The sequence below is a fragment of the Budorcas taxicolor genome, chromosome 2 (assembly GCF_023091745.1).
Source record: "Budorcas taxicolor isolate Tak-1 chromosome 2, Takin1.1, whole genome shotgun sequence".
Lineage (NCBI taxonomy): Eukaryota > Metazoa > Chordata > Mammalia > Artiodactyla > Bovidae > Budorcas > Budorcas taxicolor.
Window position 1 is genome coordinate 41,734,552 of NC_068911.1, and position 20,045 is coordinate 41,754,596.

The 20,045-nt window shown below is 62.7% G+C and overlaps 1 protein-coding gene across 1 annotated transcript; it reads left to right on the top strand.

The window, feature by feature from the left end:
• Nucleotides 1-361: 361 nt before the first annotated feature.
• CLCN7 (chloride voltage-gated channel 7) lies at nucleotides 362-20,001 on the top strand. Its single transcript, XM_052635837.1, has 25 exons — nucleotides 362-550; nucleotides 6,620-6,691; nucleotides 9,364-9,435; nucleotides 9,527-9,592; nucleotides 10,102-10,234; nucleotides 10,457-10,566; nucleotides 10,967-11,047; nucleotides 11,626-11,688; nucleotides 11,786-11,869; nucleotides 12,377-12,470; nucleotides 12,660-12,724; nucleotides 12,856-12,972; nucleotides 13,525-13,579; nucleotides 13,828-13,888; nucleotides 14,364-14,502; nucleotides 15,208-15,301; nucleotides 16,015-16,184; nucleotides 17,034-17,085; nucleotides 17,249-17,376; nucleotides 17,460-17,545; nucleotides 17,642-17,771; nucleotides 18,280-18,339; nucleotides 18,435-18,611; nucleotides 18,694-18,774; nucleotides 18,909-20,001. Exons 1-25 carry the CDS (start codon nucleotides 398-400, stop codon nucleotides 18,993-18,995), a joined length of 2,430 nt encoding a protein of 809 aa, XP_052491797.1. The 5' UTR covers nucleotides 362-397; the 3' UTR covers nucleotides 18,996-20,001.
• The last annotated feature ends 44 nt before the right edge of the window (nucleotides 20,002-20,045 follow it).

Consider the following 20,045-nt stretch of genomic DNA (forward strand, 5'->3'; position numbering starts at 1 on the left):
GGAAGAGCTGCCTAGCTGGCACGTGTCCCGAAATTGGGGTTCAACTGGATTTTCCCTGTGTGATGCGCTCAGTGCAGCGTTTTCTGCAGGAAGGTCACAGGGCCACATGGTGTGTCCTCAACACAACCGTTTGCTGCGCGGGGACCCGTCCCGACAGGCGGGTCTGCATGCACGGCTGTGCGGACTCGCCCTGGAGCCGGCTCGCTCTCCGCGCGGCCCAGCCGGCGACGGGCGGCAGGACTGCAACTCCCAGAAGGCCACGCGCGCCCCGAGGCGCCGTCGTGTCACGAGGGCGCCGTCGGGGCCACGTGACCCGAACGGCCGTCACGTGGCGGCGGCGCGGGTCACGAGAACAAACACGGCCGCGGCGCCGGCAGCCGGTCCACTGCGGCGGGACATGGCCAACGTCTCCAAGAAGGTGTCGTGGTCCGGCCGCGACCTGGACGACGACGAGGCGGCGCCGCTGCTGCGGAGGGCGCCGCGGCCCGGGGCGCCGGCGGGGGAGGCGGCGCCGCTGCTGAACGGAGCCGGGCCCGCGGCCGCCCGCGCGGTGAGCCGGGGCAAGGGGGGGTCGGGCCGGGTCCGCGCCGCGCTCGCGGGGGCCTGGGGCCGGGGACGCGGAGAGTCCTTGCTCGGACCGCCGGGCGGACGGCAGGGCGGGCTCGGAAGCCGGGCCCCGCCGGTTCCGGACTCGCGGGATCGCGGGACCGGCCCCTCGTCCCGGGTGGAGCCCGGCCGCTGCGGTCGAGCCCCGGCAGCGCGAAGCTGTTTCCTCCCTGTTTGCTCCACAGCGGTTGTGAAGAGAAGGCAGGTGGTCTGCTGCTCAGGTCACCCATTACTTTCTGTTTTTGTTTTTTAATACGAGGTACTATTTTTACCGGGTCGTTTTTGATCCGCTAGGAAGGACGTTTCAAGAGCTTAGGTCGCGGAGTTTGCTTTTTCAGTGGGCATACTTTGGGGACTCGGCCGGGCCCCTTTAGACGCAGCGGTTTCAGGGCCATCTTGGAATGACAGGGACGTGCGTTCGGTTTTCCCGCAGCTGTTCATTGGAATGCAAGCGCAGCCAGATGCAGGAAGACAAATCCGAGTGGTCGAAATGTGTCCCGCGAGTCAGCACAGAAGTTTGTCACTTAAGTCAGTTCCTGTGTGTGGTGTTAATTTTGAGTTGATTGCGTGGCCTTACTCTGTTTTGTGACTTTTCTTCCCCATTCTTTTTCCTCACTGTGTCCTAGACGTGTCCTTTACACCCTTGTGTGGTGTTAAATTAGGAAGGACTCAAGCATTAGGTTCCCTTGTTCCCCCCAGAGATGCGTTGGACAGTGAGGATCACGGTCTGCTCCGTGAGTGAGGTCTGCTCAAGCGCTGTCTGTCCACATGAGAAGTGACCTAAAGGATCTGACTTGCAGTGGTTTTTAATCTGCTAGGAGACAGGGCTGCTTTGCTATTTTCTTCTGAAAATGTTTGTTTTTTTCTTCTCTTTAAAAGAAAGTGATCTGAAATCTACAAACTACAAATAGGAAAAACTGGCCCTAAGGGCTAACAGGTAAAGTGATTGAAAGCTTCCAGATGGAATTGGAGTTTATTTCAGGGCTCAGTGTGCTGGGGTTTCTCAGTTCTCCTTAGACAGCATAGACAGAGGAGTTGGGTTTTTTTTTTTTTTTCTTAAGAACCTGTTGACTCTTCCCTTGAAACTCATTTCTCTGTAAAAAAACCTTTACAGGCTTTTTTGTTTTTCATTTGTGTTTAATAATAAGTGATTAGCTGCTCTTAAGCAATTTGAAAATAACGTGTGGTGCATCTGCCCTGTGCCCCAGCTGCACACAGAGGTGAACAGTGCAGCTCCCTGGCCACTGGCTCCAACTCCAGGAAGAACAGGCCCAGTGCTCTGGGACGACTGCGTGAGGGGCCCCAAGGGCAGGAGAGGTCACCCTGGGTCCAGTCTTGAAGCCTGCATGATCCTTAGGCCAGTAGACAGGGGAGAGAGAAAGGGAGAGTGCATTTGAGAAGCAAATTGGAGTGAGTGGTGGGGCTGGGGAAGGAGCCAGGGTGGACCCACAGGGGACAGCTGCAGGCTTCCAGTTGTCTTATCTCATGGAGAATCCTCGGGAAGCTGGAGACTCCAGGCTTGAAGGATGTGCAGACAGCCTGGGGTGGGCGAATGGAGGGGCTGGGGGATCACCGGAGGCATTGATGCAGGAGCTTTGCCCTGCACCAGCAGAGGCAAGTGCTCAGGCTCCTTGCTGGCAAGGAGGGTCACCCATGTCCAGTCCCCAGCCGCCCGTCATGAGGCGGCCAACACTGGTCACTCCCAGGGGTGTTAGAAACAGCAGCTGGGCTCTGATGGTCTTTGGGTTGCCGTTCCTGGTGCGACTCCCCTGCCGCTGACTCAGCCCCTCAAGGCCAGCCATCTTGCAGGAGGGGTGGTTCTGGACCAGTGGGCTGAGTTCACTGCAGCACACTTGGAAGCTGCTTTTGGAACAGGGCCTTCTGAACTGAAGTGGCAGCCCAGTGCTGCGGGGTTTCCTGCAGGGCGTCCCCAGCTGGAGTCTGGTGCACCCGACATGGGAACCTGCCAGGCACTGTGGGGTGCCGCTCTGGGCCGTCCTGGGCAGGATGGGTTGTGGGGCACCCTGAGCTTAACCCCATCCGTCGGGAACCAGGCCATTCGGAGCTGCTCTTCTCTCTCTCTGGTCCTCAGCCCGTCGTGCCCAAGTGTGGGGTGAAGGCAAGTTGCTGCCTGTCCACCCCTGGGGCAGGGGAGGTGGCGTCAGCCAGCGAGTCACAGTCATGTGCGTGGGCAGAGGGTGGGCAACAGGAAGCGGAGGCTTCTGAGGACTCACAGAGGGAAGCCTGAGCCAGCAGCAGCTCCAGGCTGGGGTGAGCATTGGCGGAAAGTCCCTCTGCTTTGGTGTCTGCGTGCTGTCCTCCTCCCCTTCCAGCTGCCCCAGCTCCACAGGGTGCAGGCCAGCCACCCCGGCGCCCTCCCCGAGGGCTCCCTCTCTCCCCTGTCTCCCCCAGGCCTGCAGTAGCCTCTGCCCAGGGCCGGTGCAGGCGACTTAGAGTCTGGGAGGCAGAGGACGTGAGTACAGCCGAACCGTGTGGGAGAGGTGAGGACAAGGTGGGCCAAGAGCTGGTCAGGGCGTCCGGGAGGCCCCCCGGGCAGAGGTGGCTGTGCTCAGACAGCGAGGCCACGGTGGGGCTGTTCCCATCCCCCACCGTCTTTCGTCAGCTCTCGGCCCAATGCCACTGCCCCCGCTGCCATTGGACCCTGGCCTCTCCCTCGGGCCCTGGCATCACCCTCAAAGCCTCCCTCACGGTTTACGCTGACTTTGTTTATGGGCAGCCTGGTTTTTCTGACTATAAGCCCCTGGTGGCAGAGGCCCTGTGCGTGTCCTCAGTGCTCGAGGCCGGGGGGCTTCGGGCTGAAGGGGTTGGAAAGCAGAGGACAGAGGTGCGCAGACAGCCCATAAACTGTTTGCTGTTTGTTTTAATGATGCAAAAACTACGTAGCACAGTTTACCACCTTAACCGTGACCAAGCATACGCAGTCAGCAGCACTGAGTCCACCGTCAGCAGCAGCACCTCCAGGACCTCTCGTCCTCCCAGACTGAACCTCTGTCCCCTGTGAAGCCCGACTCCCCAGCCCTCCCCAAGCCCCTGGCAAAGGCCGGTCTGCTGTCTGTCTGTGTGACGTCTCAGAGCAGCGGTGTCATAGGGCGTTCATTGTTTTGTGACTGGCTTCTTTCTCTCGGCGCCTCCAGGTCTGTGGGTGCTGGAGCACATGACGGGGTTTCCTCCTTTCTGAGGCGGAATAGCGCTGCACTGTGCGTTAGACGGCCTAACGTCTTATGCGCCATCTTCCAGTGGGCAGTTGGGGTGCTTCTGCCCCTTGGCTACTGTAAACGATGCTGCCGTGAGTGTGAGTGTATACACACCTCTTTGAGACCCCTTTTGCTGGTCATTTGGGCCTCTACCCGGAGGTGGAATTCCTGGATCATGAGGTAATTCTATTTTTAATTTTTAGAGGAATCTCTGTCCTGTTTTCCACAGCAGCTGCTCTGTTTTACGCTCCCAGCAACAGCACACAAGGGCTCTGGTTCCGGAACATCCTCACCAGAGCCTGTCTCTTTATTTTTTGACCCTGGCCGTCCTCACAGGTGTGAGGTGTTACGCATTGTGTTTTCGATCTTCACGCCCCAAGCCCCGGGGCTGGTCTTCTTAGTCGAGTCATTGCTGTTGGGCTGCAGGAGCTCCGCTCTGTAGGGCTGGTTTCTTTCCACTCTTCATTGTTTCCTCTGATGCACGGAAGTTCACGTTGATGTAGTCCCATTCGCGTATAAATTTTTAATTAATTGTGGATTTACGGGAAGTTGAAAAGACAGTACAAGAGGGCCTGTGTGCCGCACCCCGTCTCCCGAGGGCCTTCCGTCTTACCCCGGGGCAGTGCCGTGCTGAAACCGGGCGCTGACGTGGGCACACCCGTCAGTGCCCGCATCCTGCCTGTCACAGCCGCTGCCCAGCCCCTGCCTGCTCTCCCTCAGGACTGGCGTTCCAGGCATGTCGGCTCGGGAGCCACATGCAGTGAAATCTTGCAGTCCTTCCGGAAGCACAGAGGTTTCATCCAGGCTGTCGTGTGCATCAGCAGTGTGGGGAAGCGCTAGCAATTAGCTTGGGTGTAAGAAAAGAGAGAGAGCAAGTCCCCGTACATCCAGTGAACGGCTTTTTCATCATAAAAGATAATTTGTTCGTGAGATGCTCATAGAGTTCCGGAAAGAGATGATGAAAACATGAGGGCGCTGGAGGAGGGGTGCGGCCGGGAGCCACAGTGGGGGCTCCGTCTCTGCAGGAGCCCGTGCCCGGTCTGACTGCAGCTCCCTGCTGCCCTCGTGTGCTCACCCGCGACTCCTGGTGGGGGGGTCCACACCTCTGGGGCCGTGCTGCCCACCTCTCCCCAGGCCGTGTGGTTGCAGCCTGGCCCTCGGGCTGTTGAGCTGGCAGGGGCGCTGCTCTGTGGGCCGACGGCTCAGTGGGAGCGACTGGCAGTGCGCTCCGTCAGTGCACTGAGACACGCGTGCCCCCTCCACCTGGTTCTGCGGCTCTGCTTGTCGGGTCGGAGGGCAGTTGGGTGTTTCCTGCTGCTTTCAGAACCCCACTTTCAGTTCTGCCTGTCTCTGCACCCCATCTCCTCAATGAAGAAGTCCCTAGTGTGTGCTCCGCCGGCGGGCTGGTGGCCGGCATGTCCTCTGGTGACGTGTGGCTGTGTGGGGAGCACAGGCTGCAGCCAGCTCGGGCCTGCCCTGGGAAGTCGGGTCCTTTCTGGGTCAGCCAGCCAGGCCATCCTGCCTTCCTCATCAGAGTCAGCAGTTTTGAGGGTGTTGTCAATTGTTTTTACGAAAGAAAGCAGTTGTGTTTCTCTGCTCCCTTCCATTGTACTGACGTTTGCCATTTACACTTGGAGAAAAGCGGCTGGAGCAGGATGGTGGGCTCGTGAGCACGCCTGACAGGTTACCTGTCGTGGGGGAGCAGTGCCCCCGGGCGGTCCCCCCAGCCTGGAGCCTGTGTGGGGCCTCGGCAGCTGAGGTCAGGTCCCAGTGTGGTCAGGCTGGTGTCCTCAGAGGGGGCACACACAACACACGCGTGCACACATACCCCTGCTCAAGCGCATGCACGCACCACGCGCATGCACACCCATGCGTGCGTACCTATCCGCGTGCACACCTGCAGGCGCACACGTGCACACACACAGAAGGCCGGTGGCAGCGGAGCAGAGGTTGGAGTGATCTGACCACAGCCAAGGGGCTGCCACACCACCGGAGGCGGGAAGGGGCAGGGCTGCCCTCCCGACCCCGTGCAGGCCGCGGCCTGTGCAGCTGTGGTTGCAGCCTGGGGCCAGCACTGCTGGTGGCTGGGTGCGCTGCTGAGTGCGCTCCCTCCTGTGGAGTGCCCGTGTGCTCCGGGCTCCCATGTGGCGGGCCCTCAGTCCTCGTCCCTGCATGCCCGAGTGCCAGGAGCCCAGCCGCACGTGCACGCTGTGCCCATGTCCTGCCGGGGGCTCGTTTCCCGGGGCCGCGCCTGTGGCGGCCTGTGCTTCGTCTCTTGGTCCTCACGTGTGCCATGCCTGGCACTGGGCGTGAGGGTGGGCACGTGCCAGGGTGACTGTCCTCTGTGATTGACCTGTCCCGGGCCCAGTAATGCGCCTTGCTTCAGAATGCCCTGCCACAGAAAGGACACTCCTCTGACCGCGTGTCTGGGTGGGGGTGGTAGTTGGGAGGCCTGTGACGGGCCCACCTGGTGCAGTGGCTCATGTCATGATGGGGGGACAGAGATGGGGCCTCTGCGGGTGGCCGGGAGGTGCGGGGTGAAGGGCTCCCAGAGGAGGGGCTCAATCCCCTGGGTTTCCCAGGACAGGAGAGGGGGACCCAGGAGGACCCCAGGGATGGGACAAGCTGTGGGTCCCGGGCCGGGCCTGGGGGCAGCGCCGGCCCAGCTGGCATCTCCCACACGCGAAGGTCTGTGTTCCCCCGAGGAGCCCGGGACACCGGGGTCAGGGGGTCGGGGGGGTGATGCCAATGCAGCTCGTCCTGCAGCTGAGTGGCCTGTGGTTCTCTTCTGCTTCCAGTCACCACACTCGGCATTCTTTCGGATCGGACAGTTGAGCAGCGTGGAGCTGGACGATGAGCTTCTGGACCCTGTGAGTGGGATCCTGCTCAACCAGGCCCCTTCCCCGCCCCGCCCCGCCCCAGACAGCCAGGCCTGCTTTGTGGAGATGCAGCCTGGCAGAGGGCGGACGGAGAACACCACACAGGAGGATGGCCGGCGGTGACAGTGCCGTGCACACGGGGGCCACCAGGGGAGGCTGCCCTGTGGGACCCCATCCCCGAGGCTGAGATGATGAGCACAGGTGGGGGCATGCACGTCAGGAGCAAGCTGCTGTGTGCGGCCTGGGAGGGCCAGGCATGAGGCCCATGGTGGCCTGGGGGAGGGCATCTCAGGGTGCTGGGCCCTTGGACCTGGGTGGTGTCCCTTTTCCTGCCCCTGTTTTGGGGGTTGAAGTATCCAGCAGTTTCCAGCCTTTTCCCGAGACCCCTCCCACAGACGTGTGGTTGACCCCCTCCTCAGGAGTCAGCCTGCATCCCCCTGAGGCTGCTGGCGCCACCCAGCCTTCGTGTCTTTTGGAGAACTTCTGGGTCCTGTCGCGTTTCTTAACCAGGTTGTTTGTGTTTTTGTGATTGAACTCTGAGAGATCTTTGTACACTCCAGACACACATCGCTCGTCAATTGCAGGATCTGCAAAAATTTCCTCCTGGTCCATTACTGGTCTCCTCACTTTCTATCTGTCCTTTGAAGCACAAACACTGCTAATTTTGACAGAGAGAGTCCACTTGGCCCGTTTTTGTTGCTTGTGCTTTGGGTGTGATAGGTAAGAAACCACCGCCCAGGCCAAGGTCATAAGCATTTACTTCAGTCTTTTGTGTTCTACAGTTTAGATCTTTGATCCGCTTTCCCCTAGTTTTGTACATGATGTAAGATAAGGGTCCAGCTTCGTTCTTTGCACCTGGGTGCCCAGCTTTCCCAGCACCGTTTGCTGAGAAGGTAGCGCTTTCCCTGTCGAGTTGTCTTGGCACCATTGCTGAAGGTCAGTTGCTGTGACGGGTTTGCTTCTGGGCTCTTAGCCTGTCCCTGTGCCTAGGTGACACTCCCCTGACGCCTCTAGGTTTGTAGGAAGTCTCAGAAATAGGAAGTTTGAGCCATCTCACTTTGTTCATTTCCTGAAAGAGGTTTTGGCTGTTCAGGATCCCTTGTGTGTTTCCATGTGGGGTTCAGGCTCAGCTCATCAGTTTCTTCAGAAGCTCCAGCTGGAGTTTAGACAGAGGTGGCGATGACTCTTAACATCCAGTCGTCTGATCCACAAGCTCCGCATAGCTTCTCATTTGTTTAGGTCTTTTTTTTTTTTTTCAACAACGTGTTATAGTTCTTAGCGTACAGATCTTCACTTGCTTTGTTTAGTGCTTTCTAGAAATACGTTTTGTTTGATAGAGTCTTACTTTTTATGCTGTGGTAAATGGAGTTGTTTTCTTAATTTCTTGTTGGATTGTTCATTGCAGGAACATGGAAATATGTTTTTTTAGAGTACTTTCTGGGGTTTTCTACATATCAGCCTATGTCATCTGCAAAGAAGAGTTTCACTTCTTCCTTCCTGACCTGAGTGCCTTTGCCTTTCTCTCTTGCCTGATTGCCCTGATAGAGCCTGGAGGACTGAGCTGAGCAGAGGTGCCCGAGCAGGCATCCTCGTCTTGTCCTGGTCTCAGAGGAGAGGCCTTAGTCTCTCATCCCTGCACGTGCTGTTACGTGTGGGTCTTCATAGGCACCTTGATCGGGTGGAGGAGGTCCCCGAATTCTTCCGTTGAGTTCTGTCAGATGTTTTTCCTATGTCTGTTGAGGTGCTCTATGTGGATTTGGTCCTTTATTGAAACAGTATTGGCGTGTTTCTGCTTTTATGCCACGTCACCTTCTGCTTGTCCAGACCCCCCCAGGTGTCCTGCAGCTCAGTTCCTTCTGGCCCTAACGGCGTCACAGACCCACGGGCTGAGGGCTCAGTCCATGAAACAACCCCCTCCCACACCAGTCCAGGCCGCCACCTGTGCTCCCGTTGACCAGTGCAAATCAGGGTTCTCACGACCCCCTCCTTGCTTCCATAACTTGCCAGAATGACTTGCAGAACTCAGGGGAGCACTTTGCTTATGTTACTGGTTTACCACAAAGGACACAACTCGGGAACAGCCAGATGGGGGAGACCCCCCAGGGAAGGTGTGGGGAGGGGTGCAGAGCCCCACACCGTCCCCGGGAGCCCCCTCCCAGCCCTCCACGTTTACCGGCCGGAAGGTCCCTGACCGCTCCGTGTGGGGTTTGAGTGGAGGTCCATCACATGGGCAGGACTGGTTGACCCCTGCCCTTTGGAGATCAGCTGCGTCTCCAGCCCGCTGGTCCTGCGGTGGTCTTCTAGTCCCAGCCCGGCCCTCTCTCAGCCCAGACTCACTCGTCACTCAGAGAAGCCGGGCGTCCAGGGCCAGAGCTGGAGCATGGACGAGCGCCCACAGTGGGTGTCCTGTCGCGCCACGGACATTTTCCATCTTGCTTTTTGGGGCCAGGCCACCTTGGTTCCTGGAATAACTTGCCTGACAGGTGTCACAGGGCCTGACCACCTGCTTCCTGTGAGGTTCTGCGTCTCCGCGTCCAGCCACCTGCCTAGCCTGGCTTTGGGCTCAGGATCGCTGCCCTGTGGGGCGCGCGGGCACAGCCCCTCCCTTGTGCTGCTGCGTCCTGACACGTGCTGGGTTGCCACGCTCTGTCTCTTCCCTGCAGGACATGGACCCCCCTCACCCCTTCCCCAGGGAGATCCCACACAACGAGAAGCTGCTGTCCCTCAAGTACGAGGTGGGCCCCCTGCGCCCCACCCTGCCCCAGCGTGGCCGGTCTGTGCCCGCAGGCCAGGGTCGCTCACCACTGTCTGCCACCCGGTCTGCAGAGCCTGGACTACGACAACAGCGAGAACCAGCTGTTCCTGGAGGAAGAGCGGCGCATCAACCACACGGTGAGTCTGCGGGGGAGTCGGGGTTGGGGGGCCGGGCCTGTGGGGCAGCCTGCATGGTGAGGGGCGGGGAGCCTGCGGGTGAGCTGGGGCGGGCAAGCCAGGGGGCAAGCTGGGTGGTGAGCCTGCGGGTGAGCTGGGTGGGGTGGGGGGGCGGTGTGTCTGTGTGTGTGTCCATCCGTCTGTCTGTCTGTGTGAGACCCCGCCGCCTCCCTCCGTCTCCTCCCCGCCCCAGCCCCACCTGGCGTTCTGGGATGAGCGCTGCCCGCGGCCGGGCTCAGGTGCCCATGCCAGCGTCACGTTGTCACCTCTGAGGAGGCTGTTCTCAATGGCGGCCGCAGCATCAGCATCCAGTTATGCCCTGGTTGGGGGTCCGTCCCCTAGGGCTCCACAGCCTCTGAGACGCCGGTGGGGCTGCTCTTCTGGGTCTGGAGGCCCGCAGGGTGAGCCTGTGCCCAGTGGAGGTCACAGAGCGGCCCCTGACAACCACGCCCACCCGTGATGGCCCGCAGGCCTTCCGGACGGTGGAGATCAAGCGCTGGGTCATCTGCGCCATGGTGGGCATCCTCACGGGTCTCGTGGCCTGCTTCATTGACATCGTGGTGGAGAAGCTGGCCGGCTTCAAGTACAGGCTCGTCAAGGACAGTATCCTTTGTCTGTGGTCACTGGAAGCCAGTGGACCCGCAGGAGGGACCCCCGCCGTGTTCTGCTGTGGGTTGGGCAGCGTGACTGGGTGGGGCTACGAGTCTCAGGGTGGGGATGTGCGGTGACCCCGAGATGCCCATTAAGTGCCCTGGAGGCCAGAGCACAGCCCCCTGGGGAGCAGCGCCCCGTGACCCCACAGCACGTGGCCCTTGACAGGCGCAGACATCGACAGGTTCACTGAGCACGGCGGGCTGTCCTTCTCCCTCCTGCTCTGGGCCGCACTCAATGCCGCCTTCGTGCTCCTCGGCTCCACCATCGTCGCCTTCGTAGAGGTAGGTGGGCCCTCTGGCCCAGACCCGAAGGTCTGCTGGTGGAGGGCCCCACCGAGGGGTTACGTGCCCCAGGATCCCCTTCTTCCCCATGCCCCTTTGCTCCTCCCTGTGGGGGCGTTGGAAGGAGGAGGGGGCCATGTCCGGAAGCATCTGGATGCAGTGCAGGGTCCCCTGGGCGGGCAAGAGCACGGGCCCCTCAGCAGGCCCCCCCTGTCCTGGGAACCCCCACCCGCCCAGGGGCCCACCGGGCCCCCTGTGCCCATGGCATTTGTTCCCTTCGGTGGTCAGCAAGCCGCCCCCTCCCCCGGCGGACCGAGCCCCACCAGGTGCGTCCTCTTGGGCCTGTGGCAGCGGCAGTGGCTTGCCTGGCCTGTGGGCTCAATGCTTCCTCTCCTTCCAGCCGGTCGCCGCAGGCAGCGGGATCCCCCAGATCAAGTGCTTCCTCAACGGGGTGAAGATCCCCCACGTGGTCAGGCTCAAGGTGAGGTGCAAGGCGGCCCCTGGGGGCTCAGGGCTCAGCCCAGGACATATCCTTGCCGACTTAGGAGTGTTCTATTTGCTCACGTTCACCTCCAAAATTTGCCCAGACCCGCACTGTCTGCTGCTGACGCGCCTCTGTGTGGACGTGCTGGCGAGGTTATGGGAGCTTTCTTTGGATGACGACTCCAGGGCATTTCCAGGGGGTGGTTGGTGGACCTGGGCCAGGGGTTAGCAGGTGACATCACTCGTGCCCTTTCTGGGGATGGGGTGCTCCAGGCAGTGGGGGGTCTGGTCCCTCTCGGGAGCAGGGAGCAAAGCCCGAGGTTAGAGCAAAAGCTGCTCTGCGTGTCTCCTGTGTGGACGTGAGTGCCCGGGACGGAAGGTCTGAGGAGATGGGTGGCAAGGGAATGCCGGCTGCCAGTCCCCATCCCTGGACGCCTGCCTGGGTCATGGCCCCCTTTTGGCCTCCTGCCTGCCGGGGGTCACGATGAGGTTCCTCTCTGTGTGCAGTTTGTCGCTTGGGTTCTTGACCACGTGTCACCTGTAATCAGATTCGGTATCTTTTCCTTTGTGTTCCAGACCCTGGTGATCAAAGTGTCCGGCGTGATCCTGTCAGTGGTGGGGGGACTGGCCGTGGGGAAGGTAACGGAAGGCGGCTGCCCCAGCGTGTGCCTCCTGCCCCTGCCCTGGGGCCACGGGGGCAGGCTGACCTCCAGAGCACGCCGCCCGTGCCTTCCAGGAGGGGCCGATGATCCACTCTGGCTCGGTGATCGCCGCGGGCATCTCCCAGGGCAGGTCCACGTCGCTGAAGCGGGACTTCAAGGTGAGTCCCCCGAGTCCCCAAGGCCACACCCCGGGCCAGGCCCACCTCCCCCGTAGCCTCCTCGCCTCAGCCTCTGGTCCGTGGGGCGTCCGGTCACTCGGTGCTCCATGTGGGGGTGTGTGTCTGTGTGGAAACAGCGTGTAGCTCTGAGAAGTGTCCACGGGAATGCGGCCCAGAGAGGTTGGGAAGCTCGCGTGTGCGGACTGGTCCTTCCCGCACAGACCGCAGCGTGTGGACACTGCTGGAGTGGGCAGTTTTCTCTGGACGTCAGTGGGCAAGGAGGCTGCCCAAGACCCTGCTCTGCAGTCATGCCAGCTGACCCTGTGGCTGAGCCCATCCACTCCCCTCCCCCTTCTCTTCCTCCCCATCTCTCTCACTTTGGGCCCTTTCCCGGCTCTCCTCCCCTCCCCCACCCCTCCCCTGCCCCTCACTCTGGGCCCCCTCCCCTGGTCTGAGAGAAGCGCCATCGGAGGCCCGGGCTGAGGCATCTCTGTTGTCCTGGCTCAGATCTTCGAGTACTTTCGCAGAGACACGGAGAAGCGGGACTTCGTCTCAGCAGGAGCTGCAGCTGGAGTGTCCGCAGCCTTCGGGGCCCCTGTGGGTGAGGAGGGGTGACTGCCAGCCCCCGCTGTGGGGAAGGAGGGTCTTGGTGTTGGGGGACTCTGCCGCTGAGCACGTCGGGTGGGCCTCCCGAGAGCCCCGATGGCCCTGGGGGTGGGAGCTGGGGCGGCCATGGGTGCAGGGCTGTCTGATGGGGCAGGTACCTCAGGGCTGGCGGCTGCTCTTCCAGGTGGGGTGCTGTTCAGCTTGGAGGAGGGTGCGTCCTTCTGGAACCAGTTCCTGACGTGGAGAATCGTGAGTGCCGGGGATGGCCTCCTTCTGAGGCTGGGCAGCCCTTAGCCCACGGTCTCTCCCTGCTGTCCCCCGCTGGGGCGTCCGCTACTGCGACACGTCGGCTCTGACAGTGCGTGTCTCTCTGCTTGCAGTTCTTTGCTTCCATGATCTCCACTTTCACCTTGAACTTCGTCCTGAGTATTTATCATGGGAACGCGTGGGACCTGTCCAGCCCTGGGCTCATCAACTTTGGAAGATTTGATACTGAGGTGCCCGCCATGGCACCCCTCGCCCTGCAGCCTTCCTCTGAGGGGGCCAGGCTGTGCACTCAAGGCGCAGCCTGAGCAGCTGTGGGGGGAGCCCTTGTCTGTGGGGCTGAGGCTGGAGCTGCCCTGGGAGGGGGTGTCTCGCTTGGCCCTGCAGGTGGGGCGCCCATCAGCCAGCAGTGGTTCGGGGAGGCTCTGGCATCTGCGGACTGTCGGGCAGCATCACTGAGGCTGATGGCTGGTGCCCCGCAGTGGCTTCCGGAGGCCAAGAGGTCCTCAGTGGCTGGCTCTTTCCCATGACAGGCTGCTGGTGGCCGGGTCACCAGCATCCTCTCCCTCTTTCGTGGCCCCTCACTTCCCCATTTGCAAAACCCTGGGCCATCCCCAGAGCCTTCCTGCGAGGAGGCACGTGGTCTGGTCTGCTCAAGTGCCCAGGGTTCCTCTCCTGGGGTCTGTGTCCTGTGGGGAGGCACAGGGCCCCTGGGCACGCCTGGCCTCCTCTGAGCAGGGGCCGGTGGTTTGCTCATGGATGCCTGCTCTTCTCTCTCCACGCAGACCATGGTGTACGTGATCCATGAGATCCCCATCTTCATCGCCATGGGCGTGGTGGGTAAGGACGGCCTTGGGCTCCAGGTCCAGCCTAGCTTCGGGCACCAGAGAAGCTTGCAGCCCCGCCCCTGCTGGCTGTCCCCGGCACCAGGGGGGCCCAAGCTCCCCTTGGCTGGGGACAGCTCCTCACCTTCCTCACTCTGAGTTCATGGCGGGGTCCTCCATCCTCGGGCGTCCCCTCCGGCCCCCCTGCCACATGGGCAGCCTTCCCTGAGTCCCAGACACCTATCTGCTCTTGCCTCTTTCCAGGGGGCATTCTTGGAGCTGTGTTCAACGCCTTGAATTACTGGCTGACGATGTTTCGAATCAGGTGAGAATCAGTTTTGAGAGGTGTGGCTGCACGGGGTCTCTAGAAACAGGCCACTCTGTGCTCTCGCCATGTGGCAGCCCCATGCCCAGCGTGCTCCCCGCCCCCTGCGTGGCGGGGCATGTGTGGCCTGGCAGGAGGCATGGCCCACGGATCCGGCGCGGCCCTGGTGAGGTGTGGTGGGCTGCTTGCGTCAGTCTCGGCAGTTTGCAGAGTTGTCTGCCGGGCACACTTGGTCTGGCAGAGTTGCTTGTGTTGCTGGGAGAGCCATCCCGGGGGCCTCTGGCGTTCTTGGCTGCGGCGGGGTCTTGGCCTTCTTTCTCCTCGTCCTCTCACTCTGGGAGGCAGCCAAGAGCAGGCAGAAGCCTGTTGGGGGATGGGCAGATGGGTGTGGCGCCCGGGGCGGCCCTCCCGAGTGGCGGGCCCCATCACCCTGGCCATCGGCCGGCCCACACTTGGCCCCGGCTGTGCGCTCCAGGTACGTCCACCGGCCCTGCCTCCAGGTGGTCGAGGCCACGCTGGTCGCCGCTGTCACCGCCACGGCCGCCTTCGTGCTCATCTACTCATCCCGGGACTGTCAGCCCCTGCGGGGGAGCTCCGTGTCCTACCCCCTCCAGGTAGGCAGCCGGGGGGGTGGGGCAGGGCAAGCCCCCAGACGAGGGCGGGCACCGCGGCCTGAGTCTCACCTGGCCTCCTGGATTGGCGGGCTGACAGGGTCTGCAAGGTGGGGTGGTGGGTGTGCAGGGGCGACCCATGTGCCCACGCTCACCACGGCAGGTTTCACCTCAGCCCCGGTGCCCGCCCACAACAAGCAGGAACCGGGTGTTTCACACACGGTGGGTCCCCTTCCTGTGGAGAGGGCTGAGCTCTGATGCGCTCCCACACTGCCGCATGAGAGACGCCAGATGGGAAGGGCCTCACGTGGCGTGGTTCTGTTTACGGGAAATGCCTAGAGCAGGCTCCTTCGTAGACGGGAGCCGTTTGCCGGTTGCCCAGGGCGGAATATACACTCACAGGCCTGTCTGGGCCTGCAGCTGGGGCCATGGGGTGGACACATGCCACTCTGCTGGGAGCCCCTGCTCACGTTAAGGCCTCCAGGGGCACACAGTCTTGCTCAGCCTGAGGGCTGGGCCTGGCACACGCCGGGCGCCGATGTCTGCCCAGGCACTGTGGGAGCCTGCTCCTGACGCAAGCTCTCAGGCCCCGCCTCCTTTCTGAGGCCGCAGCCAGACCCCCCCCCCCGCCCATGCGTGCTTGTGCCTGATGCCGTCTGGTCCAGGACCACCGCATCCCACTGGCCCGTCCACTCTCACCCCTTGCAGCTCTTCTGCGCTGATGGTGAGTACAACTCGATGGCTGCGGCCTTCTTCAACACCCCGGAGAAGAGTGTGGTCAGCCTTTTCCACGACCCCCCAGGTTCGTGCCCTTGCTCCAAGCTGTCGTTTGCCTGTCCCCATGTGGCCCTGTGCCCTCTGACCTGTCTACGCGCACACAGACGTGGGCCGGGCTGACTGACGCCTTCTGGCTGAGCACCCGTGGCCTTGCTGCAGGGCTGGCTGTACTAGGGCCTGCAGCTGGCAGCCAGTGCCTAGGGGTCCAGCCAGGCTCCCCAGGCTGTCTGGTTCTCTTCCTGGAGGCCATCCTGTCCTTTGTTCAGATGCACTCGCCTCCCAGCGTGGGCTTCCCTCCTGGCCGCTGCCCACAGGGGTCACTCGGTCAGAAGACAGCCTGGGGAGGTGCTCTCTGGCGCTGGAGCCTTGTGCGGTCCCTTGTTCCTAATGACAGACAGGCTCAGGCCGAACGTGGACCTCCTTCCAGTTCAGCGGTCTCGGTGACCTGGGGGTGAGGGGCCGCCCTGACCGCTCGGCGCCTGTCTGCAACCCCCTTGCCTCAGCTCTGGCTGTCGCCCACCGTCAGTGGCAGCCCAGGGCCCTCGCTCCCCGTCACCTGCCCCCTGGGTGGCTGGGCTCGCGCCCAAGGGCCGGGCCCTGAGACCCTGCACTGGGCCTCTGAGGACGGGGAGGCTCGGAGAGTGGGCTCTGACCAGGGGCTCAGCCGGACTACTGGGTGGGCAGCAGCACGCGGGGTTGAGTCCGCGTGGCAGGCCCTGGCCAGCGCCCTGTCTACAGGCTCCTACAACCCCGTGACACTTGGCCTGTTTACCCTGGTCTACTTCTTCCTGGCCTGCTGGACCTACGGGCTCACGGTGTCAGCCGGCGTCTTCATTCCGTCCCTGCTCATTGGCGCTGCCTGGGGCCGGCTGTTCGGCATCTCCCTGTCCTACATCACGGGGGCCGCGGTGAGTGCAGGTCCGCCGGGCCGGTGCCCTGAAAGAGCACAGCGGGCCCAGCAGCCCAGGGTTGGGGGGGGGGGGCGGGGCCTGGGGGGCGGAGCTCAGGCCTCAGCACCGGTGCTGCCTCCTGCTTGCCTCCCACCTGCCTCCCTGGGTGGCTTGGCCTTCAGCCTGTGGGCCTTCCAGCTGTATTGCAGTCGTTCACACAAGACCTTAAAAAGCCGTCAAGACGGGTACAGTGAGTCTCCTCTCGCCAGGTTTGAGTCGTGTGTCCCAAGTTTCCTTCCAGACAGAGTTTTGGCTTTCATTACGGTGACTTTCATACTGTAAACTCCTGCCTTGTGGAAGTGAGTGGCTGGGCAGCCCCTCAGCATGTCGTAGTTGTGTGACCACGACCACCACTGGGTTCCGGGTGTTCTCGTCACCCCAGAAGGACAGCTGTCCGTGCTAGGCAGTCCCGTTGGTGTCCCCGCCCCTGGCAGCCCTGGGCAGCTTTCTGCCTCCGTGGGCGTGCCTCTGCTGGCTTTTGTGGGGATCCGTCTGTGCAGGCGGGTCCTCGTGAGCGTCGTGTCTTCACGGCTCGCCCGTGCGCTAGTGTGAGCTGGCTTTCGCTGCTTTCTACGCTTCCTGGCGTGGCCCAGGTGTTTGTGTGTGGACTCCTGCCCACACCCGGCCCCGCCCCAGCGTACCGCGTGCCCGTCTGTCAGGCGGCCAGGTTCACTTGTCCCTGAGCGGTCACGGTGAGCGTGTTCACAGACTTAGGTGACGCTCGTTCCTGGGCAGTGTGGTCATTGCGGCCTGGGTGGGTGTGGGTTGGGGCTACCACGCCCCCAGCACCCCGTGTCTTCCCTGCAGGTCTGGGCAGACCCTGGCAAGTACGCCCTAATGGGAGCCGCTGCTCAGCTGGGTGAGTGCTGGCTACCACGTGGGCGTCCCTCCCACCTCCCCCCACCCCCTACCCCCCCCCCCCCCGCCCATCTGGTGCTGCCTGGGGGCCAGGCCGCGGGGTTGGATGGACGGCGGGGTGCTGCCCCACCCGCCCAGTCTCCCTCTTCCCCTCCCCCGGGCAGGTGGGATTGTGAGGATGACGCTGAGCCTAACGGTCATCATGATGGAGGCCACCAGCAACGTGACCTATGGCTTCCCCATCATGCTGGTGCTCATGACCGCCAAGATCGTGGGGGATGTCTTCATCGAGGTGCGGCAGGGGGACTGGGGGTCGGCGGCTGCGGCGAGGGCGGGCCCAGCAGCCTTGTGCATGGCCGTGCCCACTCTCCCCAGGGTTTGTACGACATGCACATCCAGCTGCAGAGTGTGCCTTTCCTGCACTGGGAGGCCCCCGTCACCTCGCACTCACTCACCGCCAGGTACCCTCCAGGCAGGCCCCGCAGGCCGGGTGGGCGCTGGACGCCCTGGTAGTCTTCGTCAGCTACATGGTGGATCACGGCGTGGCTCTTCCCCAGGGAGGTGATGAGCACGCCAGTCACCTGCCTGCGGAGGAGGGAGAAGGTGGGCGTCATCGTGGACGTGCTGAGCAGCACGGCATCCAACCACAACGGTTTCCCCGTGGTGGAGGATGCTGACGGCACGCAGGTACCGAGCCCCGTGGAAGGCCAGGCCACCACCTGTGCTGACCAGGGTGGCGGGTTGGGGTGGGCTCCCGTGAAGGTGGGCATCTTGCTCTGGGGTTTCTGGTAGAGTTCTCTGCTCATACCGCTGTGCCTGTGAGCGAAGTTCCTGCGGTGTGGGTGGTTATTGAAGCACCCCAGCAGCGTCTTGTGGTCCCACCCCAGGCTGCACCCCAGCCGAGGAGTCGGGGCTGTGACTGTCGGGGTCCACAGGACTTGCAGCCATGCTGCCTCTGGCATCTGGGCCGGGGCCAGAGTCTGCCGCTTGCCCGCACTAACACAGTGACCCCTCAGCACCTCGTGGTCCGGGTCCTGCCGCCTCTCCTGGGCGTTTGGGGACCAGCAAGCCTGACTGGGGAAGTGCTGGCAGCATGGTGATGCTGCCAGCATCACCCGGGAGCCTGGCTGGAGCCCCAGCTGGCTTGGTGCTGGTGGGTCCCGGGGCCCCTGCAGATGAGGCGTCTCTCGTGCAGCCAGCTCGGCTCCAGGGCTTGATCCTGCGCTCGCAGCTCATCGTCCTGCTCAAGCACAAGGTAGGCCGTCGGGTGGCCCAGGAGCCGGGCGGGGCCCTGGGCTCTGCACCTCCAGCACCCAGTGCCCGCCCCACCGTCCACCCCGCCTCCCGCAGGTGTTCGTGGAGCGCTCCAGCATGGGCCTGCTGCGACGCCGGCTGCGGCTAAAGGACTTCCGCGACGCCTATCCACGCTTCCCCCCAATCCAGTCCATCCACGTGTCGCAGGACGAGCGGGAGTGCACCATGGACCTGTCCGAGTTCATGAATCCCTCGCCCTACACGGTGCCCCAGGTACTGCTGAGGGGATCCTGGCCCGTCCCCTCCTGGGTGGGGCGGGGCTGGTGGGTGAGTTGAGGCTGTGTCCATGTTGCAGGAGGCGTCGCTCCCACGGGTGTTCAAGCTGTTCCGGGCCCTGGGCCTCCGGCATCTGGTGGTGGTGGACAATTGCAATCAGGTGAGGGGGTCCTGCTGCCCCTGGCCTGCCTGCCCACCCCCAGGACTCCCCCAGGCTGTGCCATCCCCTACATGCAGGGCAGGGGCGTGCACAGAGGGAACGCTGGGCCTCATGCCCTGGCTTTGTTTCCTCAGGTGGTCGGGCTGGTGACCAGGAAGGACCTAGCCAGGTACCGGCTTGGAAAGGGGGGCCTGGAGGAGCTCTCTCTGGCCCAGACGTGAGGCCCTGGCGCCCGCACCTCCCCCAGGGCCCCGCCTCACTCCCTGGCAGCAGATCCAGTGACTGTGAGACATTGGGGATGGCCCAGCCAGCGTGTGGCGCACATGGACACTCTTGTGTTCTCAGCGTCCCCTCCCCCAACCTCACCCCTGGGATTCCACACCCAGCCTCCTGTTCCTGATTCTTCAGGAATCTGTGCAACTGCTGTTTTCTTCCCAAGGGCCCATGAGCACGCATGTGCGAGGGAACAGCTGGCAAGCAGGGGCCCGTGGGTCTGAGTGCTGCAGCCCCACAACGGGCTGGCTCCTAGGCCCGCGCCCTGAGCACCGCCAGCGGCTGCAGCAGACACCCCTGGCCCTGGCCCTCGGGCCTCGGCTCGGTTGGTGGCCATCAGGTTTTGGGTCTGGACAGATCCGAACTGGAGGCACAGAGGCGAGGGCTCAGGGAGCAGGACCACCTTGGAGCGTAGACCCCAGAGCCAAACTCCCAGACTCACCTCTGCAGCCCCGGCCTCGCCCCCCTCAGTGCAGTGGGGTCTGGGCCCAGGGGAGACCTGAGACCCTCCTTCAGGCCTGGACACCCGAGTCGAACCACGCCTCTGTCACCACGCCCTTGTGGACACCGCTGGGAAGGCGGATCTTCTCGGCACATGGTGCCCCAGTGGCCCTGAGCGATACGCTATAGCAGCTCTGCTTACAGTATCGGGAGCAGGGGGTTTCTGGGATGAGTCAGCGAGCCCAGAGCAGGGACGCACCCTTCCCAGGCCAGGCAGGCCCAGAGCTGGGATGCTGTGTCCCCGAGGCCCCATGGGACCTTTCTTCTGCAGGGACTGGCGTCCCTGGCCCACTCTGGTGGCAGCCATGGATGGCTTTGTGGTGGGTTGGCGGGCACTCCAGCTGGGTTTCAGCCCCTTTCAAGGGGGTGGGGCCTCGGAAGGTGGCTCTCTTCCTGGTGGGGAAGCCCTCTGGGGGGCACGGGGGTCCGAGTGTGGGGATCTGAATGGGAGAAATAAAGGAATGGTACTGATGACCGTGGTCAGCTCCTTGTTTCCA